General features: G+C 39.1%; 1 protein-coding gene across 1 annotated transcript in view; it reads right to left on the bottom strand.

Moving 5' to 3' along the window:
- ARFGEF3 (ARFGEF family member 3) overlaps positions 1-26089 on the bottom strand; it is a gene marked incomplete at both ends in the record, with an annotated part of 93926 nt that overhangs the window by 44069 nt on the left and 23768 nt on the right. Inside the window, 5 exons of the mRNA XM_081998395.1 lie at positions 2768-2846; positions 3856-3898; positions 5497-5619; positions 7422-7553; positions 10235-10303. Coding sequence (XP_081854521.1) covers positions 2768-2846; positions 3856-3898; positions 5497-5619; positions 7422-7553; positions 10235-10303 — 446 coding nt within the window. The remainder of the gene's footprint in view (positions 1-2767; positions 2847-3855; positions 3899-5496; positions 5620-7421; positions 7554-10234; positions 10304-26089) is intronic.

The raw sequence follows: 26089 nt of genomic DNA, 5'->3' as shown, positions 1-26089 counted from the left end.
AGATCCTGTAGACACCTGGAATTGATTCACTTGTAATGTACAATGTGCTTGTACCTACTCTCAGAATTAGCTGCAGGATTCAGGAGAGAAGCAAGGCTGAGGTCTGCCTTATGAAAGGAGCTCCCTATTCCAGCTGCACTCACATTTGGGTTTTCATTCGTAAGACTAGGATTTAATCATTCTTTTTTGGTCCAGATGAGAGCTGGAGGAATGTATTTTCTGATGTATGATGGTAGGTAAAGGAATCTGTAAAGAATGGATTTATCTTAACTGAAATTAAGGAATAAGAAATGTCTGCTCTTCTGCCACTGCCTTAATTCTTTTTGTTCACATAGATGAATTTTTATCCAAGTACAATAGTACCTGTTTCACATGCCATGCAGAAAATTGTGAATCCTGAGGCTTGAAGCTAGGTTTCTAACTCTGTGCTATAGAGGGTTTAAAACTGCTGGCTGGTTATGTATTTTAGAGGTGATAGCCTTTTCCTCACAACAGTCCACACCTATCCAGAAACCTGCACACATTCCAGATACAATTGCCTTCTTTCCTGACAGCTTTTCTTACAACGCGTCTTAATGCACATCATCAACATCTTGCAGTTGACATTTGCATGGGCATGCACAGGGCATCCCTTCACTCGATTGCTCTGATGCCTCTCGCTACCAATTTGTTTTCCTGCAGGTAAGAAACAAATATTGCAATCGTGGATGCCTCAGCGTAGTACATATTACTGCTGCAACAAATCCCAAAGTCACCAAAGTCACCAGTGGTCCCAAGAAAAAAATTCACCTCCCCAAACTCTTCCTCATCAGTCATAGCTGTGCATCCCTCAAAACCAAATTCTAATAAGCTTGAAATTTAGAAGGAGGAATTAAAGTAATCTTCACACTAAGAAATTAGAACAGGCAGTATAGCATACTGAAACCTCAGTTCTCTGACCTGGAGGCAAGAAATTTAAGTTGCTGCCAGCAAAGCGTTTTGAAGGAGACACCAAAATTGGCCTTGAAAGAAATGATGGCTTTTCATTCATTGAGTTAGTTCTTTAACAAGTCATCCTAATTAAATTTGTTTTCCTCAGATTCAGTATGAATTCTTTACTATGCTTTGCTCATAATTAGAGACCCTAACAGTCTAGGTACATAATTACAAGCATGAAGTAAAAATACTCACTGAGCCATAATTTAAGTCCTCTGAATTTCTTATTGTACTTTATCTACAGCATGCCTCGATCTCTTCTAATTCAGCACAGTTCTACCAGGAGCTGGGATTCCAGATAATTTTTTAAGACTTTCAGTGATTTTGGGAGATCCTGTCAGGTAGTTTAGTTTTCATATTTCATAACCAGTAATTCAAAGTAATTCTCATTTGATGGACAATACTTATCAGATGATAGCGGTTTATAGCTTCACATGTGGGCAAAGTGTGATACAAAGAATTAATCTTTCAGCTGGTTTGCTGTTGTTAAATACACACTTTTGAAAATCTCTTCTTATTGTCCTGTAACTATGCACACAACAAAAAAATAAATGTTTCTTTAGAAGATTCAGAAACATGCTTTTGTTTTCCCAAATGGTGACGCCAATTAAATAATGCTACGTAAGGCACTCTTCCCATTCAAATCTTGCTGTAATTAGAGACACGCACAGGAGGAAAGTCTATAGAAGAACTGCACACAAAGATGTCTGTGCTGTCTTCAGCTCTGGTAGCTCCTAAGCCATAGTCTTGCTGAAAATGGTAGAGTATATAAAAGGAAGTACCGATGGAGGCTTTTTTTGCATTTCTCCCGTTTCCCCAAGTTCATCACAGGTTACTTTCAGAGCCATACAGTCCAACCAAAGGGACAACATTATGCTACAGAACTACTACTACATAACACACTAAAATAGTTTCAGACTGGCTTTTTCGCTACCACTCAGGTGATTTGCAACTGGCAGTAGTAGCAAGTTAAATATTATTTTACTGATACAGAAACAATGTCATCAAGTAAGAACTTGTTTTTCCTTTAAACCTTTGAAGCATTTCCAGCTTGCTACACTTCTATTTTTTAAATAACTGCTGTATAATGTTTGCATTGCTTTTGGTTGGTTTGTCACCTCTACAACACTTAAAGCATTTTTTGGTTCATTTCTTAATAGACCGTTAGTCAAGCTATGCTAGAATGCCACAGGAAGTAATTTTTAACTAATGAGTATTTATTGCTACAGTACTGGCCAACAAGAGACTCTAGTATTTTAATGCAGTGTAACAACCTATTACTGCCCATAGTAAATGCATTTTAAAAGTCACGCTCATGCATTTCAAGTAGGTATTCCTAAATTTAAGGAATGCTTTGGGTAACGCAATTTTTTTCAATTGGGTAAATGCTGCCTTTCTAAGAAGGACATATTAATTCATTCTGCATATTAAACGTTTCTGTTAGGTTTTTCCAGGTCTCCTGTAATTGTTGTTCTCTCTACAATGCTTGCTTCCAAACCAGAAAATAAAACTTCTCCTTTGACAAGTATTCTGCTGCTGTATGGGAGTTACTTATAGATTAGATTTACTGGAAGCTCTTTAAAGATGAACAGTGCGCAGAATAGGTGAATTAGCTTCTCATCTGAAGTGATGATTAAGTTAATGCATCATGAACAACACTTCTTCTAACAAACACTTAAATTAAGCACAGTTTTGCTCCATAATCCCAGAACTACAACAGTACAATCACATGTATCAGTGACACTCTCAACCTCCAGGTAACGAATTCAAATTATAAACTGAAATAACTCACTTTATGACAGCCTGGAGCTTCTCACAGAGCACAGTGAGGACAGATACAACATCATCACAAAGAGACTCAGCTGAAGTACCTCCAAAAAGGACAAAGATCAGAGGCATTACATATGTGCATCTGGATTACAACCTCAATTCACCGCATAGACTTGCAGAGTTGGTCGGAGCTTCTAAACAATGAGCAGGGTTGCCAAAATTCATAGAGAAGATGCAGTAGGAAAAGTCCTAGATTGGAAAGTGACGTCCATACAGTGAAAAAGCAGTAGCATTAGACCCTGAGAGACCATTGATTGCTTACATGCATTTACAGAACATTAGCTGAACTCCAATTCAGATAATGAAATAAGTACATAAATAACAAAAAAAAAAAGGGACTGGCTTCAGTACTTCTACATGGCAGCTAAAATTTCTGCATCTCTCCCTGTAGTTTGTCTCTGCTACACAGCTTCTGATGTCTGATCAGGTCCTGATCTTACAAGGAGATGCTTCTGCACTTCAAAGATTTTAGCTTCCATCAACACAAGTTCTGCCGAAATCCAATGAGAAGATCAAAAGCAGGGATTATTTTTACCAATCAGGGAAGATGGTGGAAATTAACCCAGAATAGGAGTAGAAAGAATTCTCTTGTAAAATAATCATTTGGCAAGTGTGAACACACCTTTGCTAGTGATGCACTTTCAAAAGGTGCTGCTATACAAACCACATCTCTGTCCTGAAATACAATAACATGGTCATTTCCAGATTCCATGTCCTACTCTATGAATCTGTTTCAATTTAGGAAGTAAAGCCACTTACTAAAACTTTCTCCAGAGCACACTCCTTAATTACAGAAGTTAAAACCTGGAAATTATAATTTATTACTATGTTGAGTGCAATGCTGTTACCATGGTCCAAATGAAGACACAACTGAAAACACCAGGAACTAACAGGGCTGTCTCAGTTCTTACCACAGGTAACGTCAAGCTACGGAGAAGGTAAGAAATCCTGAAGATGCAATTCTTGTGACATCAAACAGTACTGTGCTGATGAAAGCGAAGAATAAAAAAGCTGGATTGGAAGAACTCACTAAAAAAGCGGTACAAATACCTTGAGTCTTGGATTTCTGCAAGGCGTCATGGTTTTCAATTGTCTGTTGAGGAAAGACAAAGGTGGTGTAATCAGTGGAAGTGGTAGAAAAACACTGTAAAAGCAATACTTTAACAGCAGAGCTTTCTAAACAAATCCATGTCTGCTATCTGTTTTCGTTTTTTTGTTTCTTAGGGGTTTTTTTAAGTCAAGCTTTTGCATAACATTTTCAAAAAATCCTTAAGATCTGTTTTAACAGTCATTTAGATTGAAGGAACTCACATTTCATTGAGCTCAACTAGGATTTCTAAGTCCTTAAGGGATTTCCTACACCTAAAAAATCTCAATACTAACTAGGCATGTAAGTCACATTGAAAATAAATGAGAAGAAAGCATAGTCTAGATTTCACAAATCGCTTAGAAACCAAAAATCAATTGAGTATTAGAGCGTTTATCACATCGTCATCATTAATGTTACAGTGCCACCACAATTAATGTCCGTCAGGAAATGGAAACGGCCTTTTACATCATTCGGTTCAGCTGTAGTATGGGATTCTTCTTATCAGTGCACAAAGGGGTCAAGCCAAATTCTCCTCTCAGGCAGCAACAACAAACTGCCAGGAACTAAATACAGCTCTCATACTTTCACGTATACTTTCTCCTCAGCTAGGAACAGAACTAATAAAATTCAACTTTCAGACCCAAGCTGAAATGTCAAAACTACTGTTTTTAGTTTGGGTTGTGGGGTTTTTTTTGGTGGTGGGTTTTTTGGGGAGTTTTTTTAGTAAGTGTTTTGGCTAGTAAAATGAACCTACTTAGCACAGACAGAAGGTAAGTTTAAATAAACCGATTATTTCTGTCCTGCAGTTGCTCATTATGATAAACGTAATCTAGTCTAATAATCCAAAATAGAATTTATAATCTTAACCCAAAACAGATGTTAGGAAAATAATCTGTACAACTACAGTCCTTAAAATTTTCTAATAAATAGAATCTGACTTTTACAAATAGTACTTTTTCAATAATATGATAATATACAAAGAAGCATGAATGAATGTAAGAAGTCAGTGTAATATCACATGTGCCCAGAACATTTACAGTTTTGATGACAATGTGCTCGGATTTCACCCAAACAGCTCTCATAGATTTTAATAATGCAATAAATATAATTTATTTTTTTGATAACAACCAAGCAAAGAATTTCATAAGCTTAAACTATCTTCTACAAAAAAAGTAAAAGAAAAACCTCAATTCTTAACCTTAGTTGAGAATTTGTTTTGTTTATGTATGTATTTGTCATGCAAAAACTTTTGGCAAAAGGATTTCAACGAACCTTAGGAAAACAAGCAAACAAAACAAAGAACGGAAAAGGAAAAGGCCAAGGCAGTCTGACATCAGAACAAAGCCTCTTTTGTTTAATGGAAGGAGGAAAAAAAAATAATCAGTCAAGTAGAGCTGACAATGTGAGAGCTGCATTTCCAATAGACTGCTCTGAGGCAGGCACAGAGTCAGAGCCCAGAAAAGCTTTTAAACAGGATTAATTGTGGAAGTATCAAATAAAAGCCATAAGGCACAACAAGCCATACAATACATTGCATTCAGAGAAACAAAAAGGTACGCAGTCATGGACATGGAACCATTTGTTGATGCCAGAAGGCTCACCATATTTTCTTGCTTTTGTCGTAACTGTAAAGTCAAGTCACTCAACATTTGGCTGAGAGTTGCCCGCACAGCGGTGTTAATGCTCCGCTGGTGACAGCTAGATATATATGTCTCAATGCAAACCTGATGAGGAAACAAGATAGCAGTACATAGATATGAACTTTAAGTTCCCAGTAATACATTTTAGGAGGATACCAAGGTCTCTTCCATACAGATAGTCAGCTGTCCTTACTAGTCCATATTGCTTTATTAGCACATTAGAAGTTTTTGGCAATATGGAAAACTCAGTAAGCATCTAGGAGCAGCCTGCAATTCATCAGTTAGCCTCACAGCTGCAGGAATGGCAAGGCAAAATTGGTCAAGCCTTTCCTTTGTGTCAAAGCCAGGTGATTTTGGCACTTGCCTTGCTCTGTAGATAATTCCCTAAATGCTGCTTTGATTGTTCATTTCTAGACACTTATTTGTAACTATGACTCTGCAAGTCTGTATCTGCAATGTAAGTACTCTCCAATTCTTTAAGGTTGTTGCTTCTGTTCTATAGGTATCCGCCACTTCTTCCACTATTCATTATCATATGCTGCAGTACATCTGAAAGCCTTTGAAGACCTTGCCTAATACAGAAAATACAATAGTGTTTTACCATAAATAACACAAATGATTGCCTTTTAAGCCCTGACAGTCAACCAAAGGGCTCCTCAGCTCAGAGATCCCACGGGAGCCCAGGTAGCAATGAAAGAACACTGATGGATCACTCAGTTCCCAGCTCCATGCCCAGCTGCTCGCTGTTTTTTGACACTCTGCTGTGACGAGTTGTGCTTGACTTTTGCCTCTAGTCGATGTGATACAATCAGTTGCCAAAGCATAATGCAGCTAGGATCCTGGGGACAGAACTCTGCAAAATCCAGTTTCTATCCTTGATCAGATTTTCTGTTGGGGGTCTTGGTCCCTGTAAAAGCTGCTATAACTGTAACTCCTGTGCAGTTATCACTGAGGGCTCAAGGCTATAAAATTTAAGACGAAGATGTTGCTGGCACACTTCTGGATTTGTTAGAGTGGAGTGGAAAACAATACAGATATGTTCCTAAGACCCTTTTGATCTCCTCACTTTGGGCGACCTCACATCTCAGCATTTCAATAAAGCCACAAGCAGAAGAAAATATAGCTGAGTTTCTTGGATACAAACTGTATTTTAAGTGAGTGGTCTAAGACATCACACATGGAAGCTACTTAATTATGGCTCTTGTCTTATTTTCCCTTATTTCCCCAACTACACTGAGAGATAGCATTCCAGAGCCTTTCAAGTGTGTGTGTGCGTGTGTGTGTATATATATATATCTCGCTCATTATTTCATGCTAGAAACACTATGCAAATGACAAGCTGAGACTGATTATCTCCTTTGACAATACACTAGAACAGGTTACAGTTTATGCATCTGCAAGGGTATAAGGGACCAAATTGACAGCATATCTCATTCTTGTTGCCCTTTTTCAAGGCTCCAAGATCCCCCCAAACAAATAAGGGATTTTATTTAGCTTGAGATCAAGCAGTCAGTGATGAAGATGGTCTTGTAAGTTAAAAGAAGGCCTGGACCAACTCTGCCCATCATTCAGCTATCACTTGAACTCCAGTGGACAAAAAAAATCCTAAAGCCTGTTAATCATGTACAACTCCTCGCAGAGGCCAAACCATTCCAGTGCTGCTGAAACCATTCTCTTGGGCTGTAAGTCTTTTTCTAGACACCTGAATTAATATGAAATATTAATTATGAATGAAATACCATTCTTAGAGGTAGGCTGACTATCTGGAAAGAGCATGGTTGATATCTCCTTCTTCCCTCCCCATGTCAGCTAATGAGCAACAGTATTGTCCACCTGAGCTCCAATCTTACGTAAGGCCTGTGTTCTAAAATGGCTGGGCAAGGTACCTTTTGAAAAGCCATTGATGAAGAAGCATCGGTAAAAATGCGAGAGCTCAGGGCCCCAAGGAGCTGTGCAATGGACATTTTGATCATTTCATGCATTCGGGGACTTCCAGCTCTATGGCATGCAAAACACAACTAAGAGCAAAACACAGAAGGGTTAGCCAGTGAAACACAACAGGTTAAAACAAAACAAACCTCCAAAAGGTAGATGGGAGTAACAGACACACACATAAAAACAAGCAACAGTATGAACAAAACTTTCTTGAAGGGGTGTAGGCAAGCATGGGAAGGTGCAAACAGCAAGTTTTAGTCTGTTTTCAATACTATTAATACTTAAGCCACAAAATACAGTACCCTTCACGTTGGATGCTTCCTTAATTTGAAGCTGATAATATTCAGAAAGATTTGGGGTGCCATTATCTTGTACACATGAATTGAGAACAATCGGGTAGTGCAAAATGGCCAGACTGTAGCCTTGTTTGTCAGAGAGCGCCCTCAGAGTTCTACCAGTAACACAGGCAGCACCTTTCCAATTCTGCAGTGGCTCCACTGTGCTACAGAGGGCAGGCTATGAAAACTAAGGGAGTGACTTGGAAAGAAATGCCAAATAGCAAGGGCACTGGAGCAGAAAGCTCCTCTCTGCCATCTTTCCCTTAGAGCAAGTCAGAACTACAAATGCTGAGGCTAAGCAAACGCTGAACTCGGAAATAATCTTCTGTTTCCTACTGCTTATACATTGTAGAATTCAGATACAAAGGCATATCGAGTCCAACTGTTAAAGTTTCTGCCTTACCTAAAACCTAGCCAGGAGGAACCTGAGGAAGCATGTACGTGCCTGGCGGGACTTGCTAATTAGAAAGACTAGGGCATTCACTGAGGCAGTATTTTCTCAAGGAGTGTGGGGAAAATTGCTATACCTCCAAACACTCCAAATAGAAACATGTGTGCTCTGTATTACAGCTTGTTCCAATTCCCTGAAGGAAATAAAAGTTTTGTTTGCTTTGCTGGCACATCTCATCTGCCTGCATCAGAGCTGCTGTTCACTTTAACAGAAAAAGGACAAACTATCATTGTGCTAATTTGTACCACTATACTAGCAAAGTTTTTAAGAGCCAGGCTAGCCTTTTGGGAATGAAAGTGAAGTGCAACTACCAAAACCAGCAGAGTTTAACTCCAATCTCTGAACGAAAACTGCCATTTTTCAGGATGCTTTAAATGAATAACAATGCTGTTATCCAAATTTATGGACAGAACAGAAAATATGTGTTCTGATACAGCTTATAGCACACAGAGCATGACTAATTGACCGTTTTCCCCCCAGTCTTAGGTAGTGCTCTTGAAGATTGAAATCTGAAGGGTTTAGAGCCATTAAACACTTTTCCCAGCAAATATTTTGTTTAAGCTAGCGCTCTTTACCTACAGCAAAGAGGTGCACTTAAGCTGAATTCATCAGCTTTTGCCTTGCATGTTAGAAAGTCTGCTGAGAAAAACATCAAGGGAAACTATCTGTATTTTCTTCAGTTTGGGACACTGACATAAAGAGGGTTTAGTAAAACTCTAAAAGTTGTGGCTTGCTCTGAATATCAATTCAGTTCATCCTTGCTGCAACATCTACAGGTGGGGCTTACAAAGACCTCCAAAAATAGCCATACCTTATGGTCTCATATAGCACAAGAGAAACCAAAGTCTAAGCTGTGCAGGACATCCGGAATGATTACTATTTTTTATCCTGTGTATATTATATACACTAACTGTTCACGTTGTATCCCTGCCTTTTAAAGACAGGAATACAAACTTGCAGCTCTTTTCTTTGTCTCCCTGTTATCCCTACAACCCCATTCTCAGCTTCCAATAGGACAGTGCAAGGTCAATTTTATTCCTAAACTTAGAAAGTACTGTAACTTCCAGGTAAAGTGAGATATTTTCACATGAGATTTTTCTTTTAAAAAAAACAACAAAAAAACCACCCAAAATACCAAAACCTGAGAAGGAATGCATCTCTAAATGTTTACATACACTTGGGAGTGTAGGACATGTATATAACCTTTACATTACTTCACGGACGTTAGCTTTCCCCATATCACATTAACAATATGATTTTATAATATGTTCTGCACACAACAGCGTGTGCTGTGCAGGAGGATTAAGTGTTCCTGTGCATCTTCTCTAACCTGAACAAACAGCTCTGTGGCTTGCTACACACTGTACTAAAAATATCACCCATCTACAAAGGCTCGCTTAATAGACCAGCAGGTATGTTTTTCTATGCCAAAGCTCCTTTACAATTTAATTCAGACTAAAACCTAATGGAATAAAGGGAGGAGAGTGACTAATAGCACCAGGACAACACCATGTATCTGTTACTCAGATGTATTAGGAAAAAAAAATACACCCAAGACTAACAAGGCACATTGGGGTACTTGTGCCAACATGGCACATTATGGCCTGCACACCTCTCTTGAGAAAACTTCATTAGTTTTAGACTTGCACCAGGTAAGGAATCAGCACAGTGCTGTGTTATAAAGAACTCAAGGAAATTTTTCCACTGCAAAAGGCAGAGTAAGTACCAGGAGTAGTAAATGTGCAATGCTGTAATATAAAATTGTCAATCAATTTCCAGAAGTGCCTTCCCATGCAAGCCCATCAATCCTGCCAACTTGCAACTATTTCTTCACACTAAACATAAGGTAATACCAGTCCTTAAGATGGTAACTGTGATTTGGACTAGTTCAGTTTCAGGGTATGTACAGAAGACACACTCTAGGCAGTAAAGGAACATTAAGTGACACAAGCAGTAGTATGACAGAGGCACTTACTTCAGCAATCTTCAACACTGAACTCCCATTCAGCTCAAATGTGGAGGTGTATGTTATACAGAGCAAAACCTTGAATCAAAAGAGAGAGAGGAAGGAAAAAAATTGAGTTGCATCTGTTATTGTCTCCCCTCCCCACCCATGTGCTTTTAGCAGCAGCTCCATCCATTTTTAGAGCAGACAACAGAAGCTGCTTAGCACCATGTGTTAATGGGCACAATCAAGTTGCTTCTTCCTGAGAAGTTGCAACTGTTGGCCCCAGAGGTACCGCTCAATGGATTACTTATCGCTGTCTCCTATGTCTGACCATGGAAGGAAAGACAATCCAGTGATCAACTCTGGCCTTGGACTCAATAGCCAGAATCCATTCACATTTTAACCACAAGCTTTGCAAGATTTCTAATCAGTCCTTCCATTTATTTCTATCAGTATAACAAAGGAGGAAGGAAAAAACCACATACAACACAAGTTATTACTTAGGTGACCCGGATACACATGTATTATGTGAAACAAACCATTAATTACTGCTTGACATAAGGATTTCCCAGCCTAGGCTATTTCCAGTAAATGTATTATAGTCATTTTAGCTGCTCGTTATCAAAAAACCAAATCAAAAGCCCCAATTCATGAGGGAAGGCTTGTCCTGTCTTGAACTGAGCAGAAGGAATAAGCCCCATCCAACACCTTACTTTGAAGAGAAGGGGAGTGGGAACGTGATGTGATCTGCCAGAGATAGCGTGGTGGGTGACTGGGGGAACGTGGTGAGAGGCAACGTGGTGGTGATGCCTTTACTGTCTGGAGATGTCCTCCCTCACTCCCCATCTTCCTTTTCAATCCCTCCTGCCCCACAGAAGACTGAGAGAGTCTGAGCTACTGTCTTCTCCTTCAAAGCATAAAATTCCCGCAGTGCAAGAATTTATGCTTTGCTTGGCCTGAAATAGCATGAGTTTCTTGGGATAAGTGTATCAGCAAATATCAATCACCTTAACACTAACGTATTGGTCCATACAACTTCTCAGCCCCTAAGAACTACTGTTCTCTGCTTCACAAGGAAATTCAGGGCACCAGATATGTTAGCATTAGTGACCGTTAGCCATTTTTTTTATTTATTACATGCTTTTCAGTGGTACTAGGTTTTTATTTTATGGATAGGTTCTGCGAAAGCTACTAATGCAGAACACCCTGGGGTGACCTCCTTAGCCTAGAATGCAGAACAAACAAACAACTTTGCCACAGTGTGTCTGATCAGAGCTTGCAAGTTAAACTAAAAAAGGAGACAAAGGGATGCATGTTTGGAAAGGTTATTGCCCCGTGGTTCCTGTAAAGCATCATTTTTCTGACCTTTTATTGTGCTGCGCAGTTTCCACATTATGTTGGAACAGCAAAAAACTTATAATGTAACAACTTGAAGCAGGAAACCAGATCACCTCAGGTGCAAGCTGTATCTTCTCTCTAGGTAGTGATGATCTCTAGAACCACCTCAGAGCTTTCATAAAGAACAAAAAAAATGCTGATCTGTGGGTTAAAGAGAAGCAGGCAGCTCTAATATAGCATCGCTTAGCATGCTGGAGCCACTGAACACCCATCATTACTACTGAGTTGCTGCTTGGGACAATACTCCTCTCCGCAGTTATTTTGTGCCATGGAGGGGGAAAAAAATCCATTACTGGAAAGCAGGCATTTAATAACTGTAGGGGAATTTGAATTCTTTGTACAATAGAAGCTTTGAGCGTTAGCTACTTGCGCTTACAGGTACAGACAGAAGAGCCTGTCCATGGACGAGTGTGCCATTTTTCTACAGAAGGACATAAATAACTTTCTTTGCATTTTGAGAGTCAGACTGAAAAGTTTCTATGCACTGAAATGCACTGCACCTTTACACACATTCTTCTCAGCAGAAAAGCTATATTTCACTACGGGATGTCACACCTTACTCCAAGGTTGGGGGTTTTTTGTTTGCTGCTTTGTTTTCTATATAAAATACCAGTCAGGAGTTCAATCCTATTCTTACAGAAGATGATTTTACTACAAAAAGGTGTTCCAAGAAAATCATTATGTAATGGCAATTTTACATTTGTCTATATATGTTACCTTACCTTGACTCTCACTCAGTCCTACATAAATAGAAGCTGAGTAATGGGGATAAATACTAGAGGTAATGAGAACAGAAAAGGACATGCTACTCTTCTGAAGTACAATAGTCTTGGACTATAATCTCCTTCTTCGATACTTAGCATTTACCTTTACAGCACAGCAAAGTTTCTAGCCAAGTTTCTTCTTCATAGTTTCCCCTTTCTGTAAAATGGGCAAAATGGATTGTCTCATCTTAAAAGTGTTACACAGCCTACCTCAGTATTACAAGGAGGGACACAAGCTACAGAGCACTTGAACTTGCCAGAGAAGGAAATATGCTTCTAATTACAAATTATTAAGAATGCTGTACTTTGTATTTCTTGATATGAACTCTGCAAATTTCTCTGCAATCCGTCACATTTGCTGGCACATAGACAAGGGTCAGTGATGAGGACCAGTGATACCTTTTTTCCTGACCCCAGAGCAAATCCTACAGAATAGCTGAAAAGTAAGTCATCACTTATAAAGACTCTCAATAATCTCATTTGATTTATAAGTACATAAGTTTATAAGGGCTGCAATTTCCGTCTACTGCTCAGTCAATACCTGCAAAATTTAAAACTTCAAAACCAACCAAATTTGTTTGTCACCAAGTGAATTCTAAACTACTGGCCAGCCTCACAGCTGAGGCCTCACCTTCTCAGTTGTTAACTACTCTGAAATTTTATTGACATTTCTAACAGTTGTGAGAGTTCAGCAGCTGGCTAAAAAAATATATTCAGTATTTAAGGAAAAACTGTGATTTGTAGTCTCCATACACTGCTGTGCAAAACACAGAGTAGTGCAGTTCATAAACCCAGAGACAGACTCCTGTCACCTCCCACTGATAAATCTCTTCTTATCGTGCTAAGAGCCAAGATGGACAGCCAGGCACATGATTAATCTTGTTCAGCAGTTTATGTGTCCTGATTTGACCAACCTGATCTCCTTCTATGACCAGGTGACCCGCCTAGTGGATGAGGGAAAGGCTGTGGACGTTGTCTACCTGGACTTTAGTAAAGCCTTTGACAGCGTCTCCCACAGCATTCTCCTGGAGAAACTGGCGGCTCGTGGCTTAGACGGGTTTACTCTTCGCTGGGTGAGGAACCGGCTGGATGGCCGAGCCCAGAGAGTTGTGGTGAATGGCGTTAAATCCGGCTGGCGGCCGGTCACGAGTGGTGTTCCCCAGGGCTCGGTTCTGGGACCAGTCTTGTTCAATATCTTTATAGATGATCTGGATGAGGGAATTGAGTGCTCCCTCAGTAAGTTTGCAGATGACACCAAGCTGGGTGGGAGTGTTGATCTGCTGGAGGGTAGGAGGGCTCTGCAGAGGGATCTGGACAGGCTGGATCGATGGGCAGAGGCCAACTGTATGAGGTTTAATAAGGCCAAGTGCCGGGTCCTGCACTTTGGCCACAACAACCCCATGCAATGCTACAGGCTTGGGGAGGAGTGGCTGGAGAGCAGCCCGGCGGAAAGGGACCTGGGGGTGCTGGTTGACAGCCGGCTGAATATGAGCCGGCAGTGTGCCCAGGTGGCCAAGAAGGCCAACAGCATCCTGGCCTGTATCAGGAATAGTGTGGCCAGCAGGAGTAGGGAAGTGATTGTGCCCCTGTACTTGGCACTGGTGAGGCCGCACCTTGAATACTGTGTTCAGTTTTGGGCCCCTCACTACAAGAAGGACGTTGAGGTGCTGGAGCGTGTCCAGAGAAGGGCAACGAAGCTGGTGAGGGGTCTGGAGCACATGTCTTATGAGGAGCGGCTGAGGGAACTGGGGTTGTTTAGTCTGGAGAAGAGGAGGCTGAGGGGAGACCTTATCGCTCTCTACAACTACCTGAAAGGGGGTTGTGGCGATGAGGGTGTTGGTCTCTTCTCCCAAGTAACTAGTGATAGGACAAGAGGAAATGGCCTCAAGTTGCGCCAGGGGAGGTTTAGATTGGATATTAGGAAAAATTTCTTCACTGAGAGGGTGGTCAGGCATTGGAACAGGCTGCCCAGGGAGGTGGTGGAGTCGCCATCCCTGGAAGTGTTCAAAAAACATGTGGATGTGGCGCTTCAGGACATGGTTTAGGGGACATGGTGGTTCTGGATTAATGGTTGGACTTGATGATCTTAAAGGTCCTTTCCAACCTAGTGATTCTGTGATTCTGTGATTTTTCCTACTTGTAAAATCTCATTTCCTTCATGTCACTTTCTGCTCTCTTGTACCATCTTGGCTTTGTACCATTTGTTAATACCTAATGCTTTCTACCGATCAAAAACTGGAAGCCATATACTACAATACATGGAAGTACACACCAGTTCACCAGTTTAGGCATTCTTATAAGCCCTTGCTCTTTGAATTCTCCTCTTCTCCGTTTTTCTAAATTTCCTACCTTTATAGGGCTGAACCATGAAAAGTTAGCTATTATATGCCTAATCTTTTCTGTCACAAGTGCTAATAACCTGCTTGTAACAGGTGAATGACAGAAAAGTCAGACATTGAGCACAATAAGGAAGGGATGATCAAAACCTTGCTATGAAGCAAGGAATTTCAGCAAAAAGACTGCTAAATTTTGACTGCTACTCCTTTTATAAAATGAGATCTGTGAACCTACTAGCTAGAGAAAGGGCATATGACTGGATGTGGTCAAATCACAGAAGCATAAGAAGTTATCAGCCAGCATATTCTTGGTTTACTCCACTCACTACCATCTTCCCTCACAAATCATTTATGAGATCTGAAAGATGGGCTCTGACCAACGCACAAGATTGCTCTCAGCTATGATTTCCATCAGTGCCACTGCAGGGCTCATTTACAGTCTTGGCAATGCTCCAGACACTCAACTTGTGTGTCTTCCCATTTGTGCAGAACAAACAGGAAGACAGCAGGCTTCTCTTTGAGATTACTGGATTAAAAACGGGATTAAAAACAAACAAACAAAAATGTAATCATTCAGATCCACTAAAAACACTGAGTCTCCAGACAGTATATCCCATAGGCTGCCTAACTACCCATGACACTAACTGAAGTAGACTGTATTTTAAAAAATTAAAGAAGAAAAGAAAGATACGTTTTCTTGTGCAATGACATTTTGTTTTCACAACCACTGGTAGTGGAAGAAGAAACAAAATTACAAAACAATTCCTAGCAACACCTTCAGTACAAAACAAAATTGAAAATCAGCTTTTACTGTGTGTTACTGTGATGAGATCTTAATTGGTATGGACTCTAAAACACCTTTTTTTTAAAATTATTTTTTAAAAGAAGGAATTTACATGACTGTAGAGAGTTTCAAAGTCACAGAACCTCCACGATGTTTTAATTGGCTTGCATTATCTTGCAAATGCTTGGATGAGATTGCATTTCCATAAATGGCTTATGCATAATGAAAGTATTAATTTTACTGTTGAAGCCCTGAACTGCCATGGAACAAGAAATAAAATTCCTACTCCCTGGGGTCCCAGGGTACCAACTGTAGTGTAAGAGTGCAGGCATGGATAGTTTTCACAATAAGTAGAAACAAAACAAACCAACAAAACTTGCTTCTGCTGATATAATGAAGGTCAATTGACAGAAAATGTACAATATTTGAACTTCAATGTAATTAAACTGACATTACAATGTCTATCCCATATTTTAAGAGAGGTCTCTTAAAGAGGGGAAAAAAGACGGAAAATTTTTAGATTGTAAGACTGCTAAGTGTTCCTAGCCAAGTTCCTCAAGTGCTTAGCACATATTTGTAGTAAAAGACAATTCTCACATTGAAGAGTGTATGGTGAAGTCACATCAAATAAACAAGGTGTGTAAGTAAGCAAGTAGTATCCCCAAGATGGACAAAAAGGGAAAAGGTACAAAACTTAAAAGCAACTGTAATCTTTCATCACCTGAGGATGCTTCAGCACTTCAATGCATTTAAATGCCAAGTTCAACATCCATATGCTACTGCTACCCTTTTTCTATTCCAGCCCTCAAAGTCCCATTGACAAAATCCTCTGAACGTTCATATTTCTCCTAGTTGGGATGCACATAGCCACTTTAGTCCTTAGAGTGCTGCATTTTGCAGCCACCTCTAATTCCTTTGTGGGATTCATAAAAGAAGCCTTTCCTGACTGACTTTACTTGCAGGCTTGTAAACTTGGATATAATGTATGCTCAGATGATTCTCAAATCCTCCCCACCAGGCAAGGGACAGAATACAAGGCAGGACAACCCTTTACCTCATTCAGTAATTTGACATTTAAAGCAGTCATCCAGTATTTCTGCAAAATAGTTTGGACAGGAGTTGTCCTCCTATTTGGTAGAATAACTAGTAATCTGCTCATGTCCCATTCCTTGGCCTTGAAGGAAAACAAGAGCAAAAGAAACAAAGTGCATTAATGAACTCATGTGCATTGTGTCACCATGTATCACCATACAAACCAGCAGATTTTAATTATGGAGAGAGAGGAGACAGTGTCTTCCATGAATCGGTAAACCTATAAGATGCCTTGCTATCACCAGCAACTGAGGCTCAGCATTATGAATGCACCAGGGCTTCAAACAAAAGACCTGTATCTGGTATGGAAGAGCCTCACACAGTATCAGCGCTGACATGCTGGATGCTCCCAGAAGACCATGCTCATTAGTTTGCTAGACTAAAACAGAACTATCGCTGAACACTATTTATGGTGGTATGAAACCAAGTAAAACTTCTGCTTATGTAGTATAGTTGTAGCAGGGAAAGAAATGATTTAAAGCAATTGCTTAAGAGGTATTTAACAGGTTTTCTTAACAGCTCTGACAGGGGCTTTTATCTTTAGAATTGCAACACTTAAAGGCAGGGAAGATTAAAAAAAAAGGTTGACTAGCACTGCTAGGATGGCATTTCCCACTTCATAGGTTACAGGCTATTTAGGTATACTGTATTACTTTACAAGTTAGAAGATGTATATGCGAGCAAAACAAAACTGAAAAAGGAGAAACACAAAACTGAAAAATACCAACAAAAAGATTAAAGAGTTTAAAATAACGATTAAATGGCTAATACTCCTTTTCTCATTAAAGAAAAATTACATTTTTCAATGAGAGATTCAAGTAGATCAATCATGAAATAAAGTGCTATTTGGTCTGCTCAGAGCGCTTGGAACCTCCCCTAAAATAGGACTGATGTATTTATATAGTACTAAAGTAGAATGATGTATGAGGCAAAGAAACAAAAATGCAGAGAAGAGAAAGACCATCACAAAATAAACTTCAGTAGGAAAGTAGTAAAACACGAAGGAAAGAAAATTATACAAAGGAAATTTTAAGTGGGGCATCTTTAAAATAAACACAAACTAAAACCCCTTGATCTACTTAATGAGCATGCAAAAATAATAAAAAGTATTTTGAAGACAATCATTTTACATACCGATAAACATTAGTAATTCTTTTTTTTTTCCATGCTACAAATTATGCTGGTTTAAAAAGGGGGGAAAAAAGACAGTATAACAGAGAAGAAACTATAAAAGAGGGGAAAGGCCAGGTAAGGAAGGAATTGAACACCCACTCATTCATACTTACTAACTCAAACAGCATGCATACATGATAGGTTTTTAGTATTTTTCTTGACACATGCTGAATCTTTTCTTTCTGCACCAGATTAGTTTGTTCAACCACTCAGTAAATTACACCAATTGCCCAAAGTGTTACTTGGGCAAATAAAATAAATATATTAAAGCACCTGCTTCTAATCTGCAGCCCCTTCCCTTTGAACTCAATTCTCAAATAAAACTGAAGTTACATGCATTCACTACCAAAATTATCAGAAAGGATGTCAACACATGGGTGTGAGTAAACCCAGAGTTGTCAAGGAAACACGAACTAGTGTATCGCCTGGATGGAAAATGTTGATGTTTATTCTTGACACCAAGGGAATTTTTTTTGACAGTGGAGAGGAAAGACAACTTCCATACCCTCAGATACATGCAAGGTTCTACCAAAACTACATCAGGGGAACTTTATGTGTGGCAATATACTTTACAACAGCTAATTTAAGATTAATGTTTAAAGTCACTAGATTAATTGTCAGGATAGCCTAAAGACAACCTAAGTAGTAGCATCCCACAAGCTGTCCGCCCTGCCAAAGAATTTCACTCTGTCTCCTGACCTGAATCCAGGAAAGGGATACTAAAAAGCCAGATAAGCTGTTTTTGTGATTGCAACATCATCCACTATGTCACCTGAAGTTACCATCTCTTTCTCTCTCACAGGACATATACGTGAGGACCTCTAGAGAAGAGGACCCCCAGGAGCTGTCTGGCAGTGTGAGAACAGGCTACTGGGACATATTCTTGCCTCAGCTGCCCCCAGAACCAAATGGTGTTAACAGCTATGGTGACAGCAGCCCTCACCATAGGAAGCTCATAAGCAAAGAAGGTCTAAGCTGGGTGTATGTGGTATATCTGGATTATGTGTATAACTGCATGTAAAAGCTATGGTAAGTGACCCTTCCATGCCACTGTTCTATGTCCAGCATGGCCAGCAGAACTTGGCACTGTCACCTCCAGTAAGCAATAACGTCTGGCAGCAAGGAAAAGATTAAATGGCAATATATGAAAGTTAAAGGGTTTCTATATTTTTTTTTGTGATCATACGATGTCTTTCCAGTTGACTTTCTTAATGGTTAAGCAACCTCCATGTTCTTGGTATGTATTTAAGAATAAAGAAAGTCTGTAGGAACTTGTACTTCCACATCCAAGAGGTGTTAAATTACACTTTTCAGAGCTTCCTGCTTTCCACGTTGGCACTGGGAAACCTGCAGGTATGACCCAATGACTCACTGCTTGCATATGCCGCACAGCACGGAACAGCTCAGTGATAAAACTCCAACACTGCTTAAGCTTCTTTCTTTATGCAAAATCTGCACTGTTGCAAAGAATGCCAGCCACAAGCACTCCAAAATAATAAAAAACCCTACATCAACAGCAAAATCTGTGCACTGTTAACTCTACTCCTGAGCATGTATACTGTAATACAGTATTTGATCACAGCGTATCACAAGCAATTATTTTTTTTTTCTCCTCACAGACAAGTCATGCGTCAGGGAACCTGGAAAAAAGCCCACTGCTGAAGTACATGGGAGTAAGGGACCCTTCTGCCATCCATCCATGCATCCATGATTGCAGGAGGGATGACCACAGAGGACAGAAGACAGGAATCCTACCTTCTTACCTTTCCCATGATTGCCTCAGCTCCAGGGTAGAGCATTCCTCTAATTACTTTTTGTGCCCAACCCCAACGATTTTGATTATGCCACACTGAGTGAGACAGTTCCAACACAACAGAATGAGCATGTTCTCTGTCCCAAAACACTTCATAACCTCTCAGCTGAAGGAGCACTGAGAAAGCTAAAATTTTTGCATTAGAATTTCTCCAGGCAAGAAACCAAGCCTACTTTTCTATCCTGCAAACCTTTTAAGAGACAGGACCAACCCTCTGCTTATATTTTTAAAGCCACACAGCTGCCCAGACCCACAGAGGTTGTTCAGGGCTATGAATTCAAGCGCAGAAAGGTGCTGAGGAAGAGTCACAGATCCTGGAAAGAGGATGGATTTTTGAGATACTGTATTCATTACTTGCTGGCTTAGGCAGCTCCCAAGCAGCATCCATTTGGCCATATTCAAGCCACTACCATTCCCATTCTTTTGCACTCATTAAAAAGTAAGCTTAGGAATTTAATTCAAGACCGCAGTTTCTGGTACAACAGCCTAAGAGCAGGGGAGTTCTTTAATCACAATCTTAATTATGAGTACTAGGCATTTACCATAGTTCTAATTAATTTGGGAAAGGATGATCTTATCTTGAAATATGCAAGGTAGGTCACTCAATCCATTGGAATTAACCTGGTTACTTATAACTAAGAACACACATACAATGACTTTAAAAAGTAACCAGGGAAAAAAAAAAAGTAAACCCAAGAGAGTCTGGATTTTTAGTTGGCCTATATTACAGCAATTTAACTTAGGAAATGGCTAGCTAGCACTCCTGGGCAGGACTGATCTTAGAAAAGAAAGTTATTTGCATGATATGCAAGTCTTTACAGACTCCTGTTTTGACAGTGCAGACTGCTAATAAATCTCTGGATTATAGACTGCATAAAAATTATTTATTGCTTATGACAGCTCACATCAGGCACCGCTGTTACAAGAACTAAGGAACACATTCAGGTGAAACTTTCTTCTACAAATTTTCAGCATTTTATTGATGTTTTTTCTTGTTAATACAAATTTTAAACCAGTTCTGGATTAAAGCATACAAATAAAGTTGGATAATGATTTTTATTTTTTACTTTATTTGAAACGTAGTCCTTCTCTGCTCTGAAAGAGACTAGACTGCAATTTATATTGCAAGTGATGTTGAAAAATGTCTGTAATAATTTAGTGCATAAAATATATTGAGGGCAAAAAAAAAGTTCTGTTACTCCAAAATTATGTATTAATTAAAATACGTAGATTAACAGCAAGTATCAGCAATTGGGTTGCCAATTCTTATCCTGACGACAACATCTCTTCTCTATCTCCATTTACCAGTCACATTTTCACTGTTGCAGCAATGAAATCTTATTTTTAATGGCAGTGAAATCACTCTTTTCACTCCTATGTAGAACTATTACATATGCATTGCCTCAAAGAGGCAGCATAGGGAATAACATAGTTTACATATACCTTTACATCCAAATGGTTTCAGCCCAGCTTCCTCCTCCATTTAATTTTACAGTTCAAGACAAAGCAGAACAGTTGCAAATGATATTCTATCAAGCATAACCAAATTGTATGTGGAAAGATGCATTTCATAAACATTAACCTTAAAATGATGAGAAGATATACATGAGAGTTTATTGCAGTGATCAGCTCATTTACCAGTATCCAAGAAAGAGGTACAGAATATAATCATTTATGGAGGCTGGGATTTTACAGTTGTGTTCTGTCCACATTTTTCATCAAATAGTTTAGAACCACTTTTCAAATATGTAATATAATTTGTTCTCTGTCATGGAGGGCCAAAGAAAAAATTAACTAGCCCCATATCAAACCCTCCACATGTTGGAAAAAGAAAAAAGTTAGGCTTCCTGTTCAACGGTGACAAAGTTCCTGACAAGTTTCCTGAAAAAATTAACAATAACTTTTGGTCAGTTGCTTGAGCACAGTCCAGCTTAATCCAATATTTGCATTAGATCAGGACTATGTCCCTGAACTTGTAACAACATGGTTGTGCAGAACCTAAACCAGGTCAACTATGAATGTTAAAAACCTAAGAACAAACAAAAAATTGTCCCCAAACTTTCTACTACTCCTGGTAGATTTTCAATAGTGACCTTCTCAAGTGCTGACTAATTTGACACCGTAAATGGAGCCCTATTAATTAAATTAGCTATTCCAGAAAAAATTAATGAAGTCTAGGAGATGGCTCTTAGTACTCAAAGAATCACTTTGCATCTTTAAAGCATTATGGTAGCAATCTGGGAAAGAACAAATACAAATACCCAACCTAAAGACAGCATTTTGGAGTCAGAGCTATTTGCTCCATTCTGCCTGTCCTTTACACAAGCTAAGTTTTACCACAGAACTCTAATTCACATTTCAGTTCTGAACACGTCCAAAATGAAAACTGAGATCACAGAAAGAGCTGTATAGTATTATTACTAAAGAGTTCCCAAATGCTGTATTAATGGATCAGCAAAGAGACAAAGAGAAAAGATTGCCTTAACACAGCTGATTTAGCAAGGGTTCATTAAACCTTATTCACAGATTAAAAAGACTGCTTGCTGACTCCTTACTGAAAGCCTACAGAAGAAAACCATAAAAATTTTGCCCATCAGCAAGCAGTACACCTTATCAACTAACAAATGCAAGTTGGAGTCATTGGACATAAATTAATCTTTCCTAAATGGAACAGCTGTTCCCCATGGACGATAGGTAAATAATGAGAATTAGAAGAGTCTTCTCTCTCTCAAGCCACTTTGGAAAAATATTTTTTGGTTCCAGAAAATCCTCAAGTCTATTTCAAAAAACACCACAAGTAAAGTAGCCACAAATACTGTGTGAAGTCTTCTCAGAGGTAATAAGAAAGAAAGCTTGGAAGCTCCACTGACAGAAATGTAATACATATTCGTAACATGTCCAGCATATCACAACAGCATTAATTAGAATAGTGAAATAAAGACTAAATATTTAAAAAGACATCAAACCAGAAAAGTTTCTTTCATAAAAGGTAATTATTCTCATTCTTGCTTGAAAATTTCTGTCTTGCCTGCTGTAAATTTCTTGGGAAATCCAGGCACAAACTGAACTGACATAAACTGGATTACATGACACAACTTTGTCTGTGACTGAAGAAAACAAGAGGAGGCAGGAGAAAGGGAAATTTTAAATGATCAGTCATGCCTTTCTTTTTAAAAATGACTTGTTTATAGTCAGTACCCATTACATTACAGTGTACTCAGTTTATCCAGAGAGCTTACTTCTGGGTCAGGACTCATCTACTAATTTGCAATTATTCTTTAAACTCTGTTTGAGAATAACGATATCACAGTTATAAAGAGAGGTACTGCATTATTAAGAAGGTTGTCAACTTATAAATGAAAGTAACATTAGTGAGAAGAAAAAAAAAAGAGAAAAAAGAGAAAAAAGAAAAATGAAAAAAGCAGGAAAATAAGAAAAACCAGCAAAATAAAAAGAAGGAAAAAAGGGGGAAAAAGGGGGGAAAAGGGGAAAAAAAAGAAAGGAAAAAAAGAAAGAAGTCCTTACTGTTTTGGGTTCTTTTCACCCTACCAACCTCCTTTGTATTTGGTTTCACCTGCTTTGACATCACAGTTATGTGCAAAGATGAATTTCAGCTCTTCCAGGAGCCTTTACTGGAGGAACTAGATTTTAGGGTCAGGGTTACAGATGAAAAATTACCAACAAAAAAAAAAGAGAGAAAGTAAAAATCGCCGAATTGTTGAGGCTGGAAGGGATCTCAATCCAGAGGCTCAGGTGTAGATTAGTTTCCTTTTCCACTGTTGATCTAACCATACCTGACAGTGCTTTTGTCAATAGTATATGTGCTCCTGCAAGCAAAGGCCTAACTGCATGAAGCAGAAGTACTTCAGCCATTTTAAAAACATCTGAAGCCAGAATTGAAAAGCATCAGACCAGGAAAGAGATCAGGATCCCCGTACTCCACAACTAAACCCAAACCCATGATATCCTTCTTCAATCCAGAACATGTCCTCTTTCTTGCTGCAGACTATTTGCTTGTTAGCCTAGTGCTTCTGGTCAACAAAATGAGCCTAATCCTCAACATGAGACACACCCTTGCATTTCACTCAATCATAACATGGCCGCAGTATTCTTCCCACTTCTGGGCCAGCCATATTGCATGACCATGTTCGTCTAAGCTAAGTGTTGACTTACTGCTTCCCCTATTGCTTCTATACATCTGCAACAGTATAGATAGAGTAGTGAGTTACTTTGGTGTCTCACTGATAAAACACTGAATTTGATTAGTGATCAATAGATCTATTCCTTCCCAACTCACATCAATATTGTAAAAAAAATACACAGGTAAAATATTTAAATTATTCCATTTGAAACTGCAATTAAGCTATTGATGTATTATTACAAGATCAACAACACAGCACTGTATGATTGTATGATCTTCCATTCCCTTGATACAGTCAGCTGAGCAGAGTAAAAATACAAACTGATATTACATATATTAGAACATTTTTCAGTGTGATAGTGAAGTATCTTGGCAACAGCAAAGGTGAATGCTAAAGTGGCCTTGTGTCAGATATGCTGCTCCCTCTGGTCACACTTTCTGGATTACCTGGTTTCTCAGTATCATTTAATACGATTTAAAGCACCTAAATAACCTCAGTTTAGTCCCTCAGTTATTAGTGAAAATAACTAATAAATCTCTGTTATAAACTGTATCAGAAGTACAGAAAATACACAGACAGCACGGTCATTGAGATATTATAAAGAAATATTAGGTTCAGCAGTTAAATAACATGCAAGTCAATGCAAAATTTATACACCCCAGAAAACTTGCTTTACTGTGTGGAAAATCAAATGCAGTTAGCACACCTGTGTTTGTTATAGATACCCATTCACATCACAGAGAAATCATACTCTTTTCCCCTTCCTCACTGAAAAGACTACTGCCGCCTTTTGGGCACAAAGCTGCTGTTGATGTAAGAATTACCCAGTCCTTATAATTACTAAGGGTGTCCTGCAAAAAGACAAACAAAGACTTCAGAGTATTGCTTCTGGTCTGGAAACTCAAGGGGGGAATTTCCCTCCATAATCACTCTATATGAAACATCAAGAGAAAGGTGCAATCCACAACTGGTATTCAGAAGAACCAGAGATACCGGCAGCATTACTGAACATGGAGTTTAGTTTAATATTTGCTTGTTACAAAAAGTAAAATTCCACTTTAAATAAGAGCTTATAAAAAGCATAAGAGGTACCTCACCTCGCACTGAGGACGGAGGTATTGTGAGAAATGAAGGCTTTGAATTAATCTTCACAGCTCCATTTGGGCCATATAAATCTTCCCTGGCTGCCCAGGATGCACTCCAGTACAGTCTCCAGCCCTGTCCCTTAAGCCTGAATGCTGCCAGCATGCTGGTTTTGTGATCCTCCAGTCTGGGAGTCTGTAGAGCATGCCATGACACTCTTAAAAATAAGGAGAATTTGGTACCTAGCCATAAATTAGTGAGTGCTGTTCCACTATTACAACAGTACCCCCAACTTCTTGTTTTTTCAGTGCCAGAAGAGGTTCAGCTAGCACTCCTCTCCATGTATTTACAGCAACCGTTACAGTTACTCTATTCCTTTCCTGTCTAATGCTGCCCCTTTACAATAATATTTGACAGGTTCCAAAAGCCTATCAAGCAAGGCAACTAACTGCACTTACGCCTCTCTCCTGTGTTCTTCCTTTTGCTGCTAATTCCAACTTGCAGTCACCTGAATGTAAAAAGCTTTACAGAATGCTCTCCTCAGCTGATCAAATCCCTTCACACTCACATCTGCAATACAGGTGGATGATAACAAACCATTAAAATAGCTATTCAAAACATTTGTTTGATAACATGCTGAGTGTGAATTTCTGGTGTTCACTTATTGGGAACAACAGGAGATATTCTGGATAGGAATTAAAAAAGAAAAACATTTAAGTGATTTAGGAGCTTACATGCCAGCAGCTTACAGTGAAGTCTGTACTCCCGCACTTCTATTTTCACATCTATTTTGCATGACCAAAAGCTTTTGTTGAATCTTTGATGGTTGCATTTTTAACACCTGCAAGACTGGTGCAACTGTGCAGCAAGTCACAAAGAACCAGGCCAGTATCACTGCTGATCCAGTTTCACGCAAACCAGCTCACACTCAGCAGTGCCTAATATCTGCACTGGTAAAGATGTATTTAATCTCCTCTGGATGGAATAACACTGTCTAATGTACAATCATATGCTGCCTTGAGGACACATTTCAGCAGACCCAGGGATATAAATGCATTGCTGAGAACAGCTGCTTGAAAAACCCCTGAAGGCTTTAGCAGTTCCCTCATACCTGGGTTAGCTACAACATTTTTCAAGTGTTGCAATAGCATCTGTAACCTTCAGGTTACAATGTAAAAAGTTCTCTACTTCATTTGACTTTTAGGCAAGGCTTAGACTTAATGCCCCTGAGTTTTAACTGCCCTGATTACATTATGTGTTGGCTCTCCGGTCTCTTGAAATATTTAAATCAAAATAG

This window comes from Phaethon aethereus, assembly GCF_964289735.1.
Source record: "Phaethon aethereus genome assembly, chromosome: 3".
Classification (NCBI taxonomy): Eukaryota; Metazoa; Chordata; class Aves; order Phaethontiformes; family Phaethontidae; genus Phaethon; species Phaethon aethereus.
This window is presented reverse-complemented; position numbering and strand designations above follow the sequence as displayed.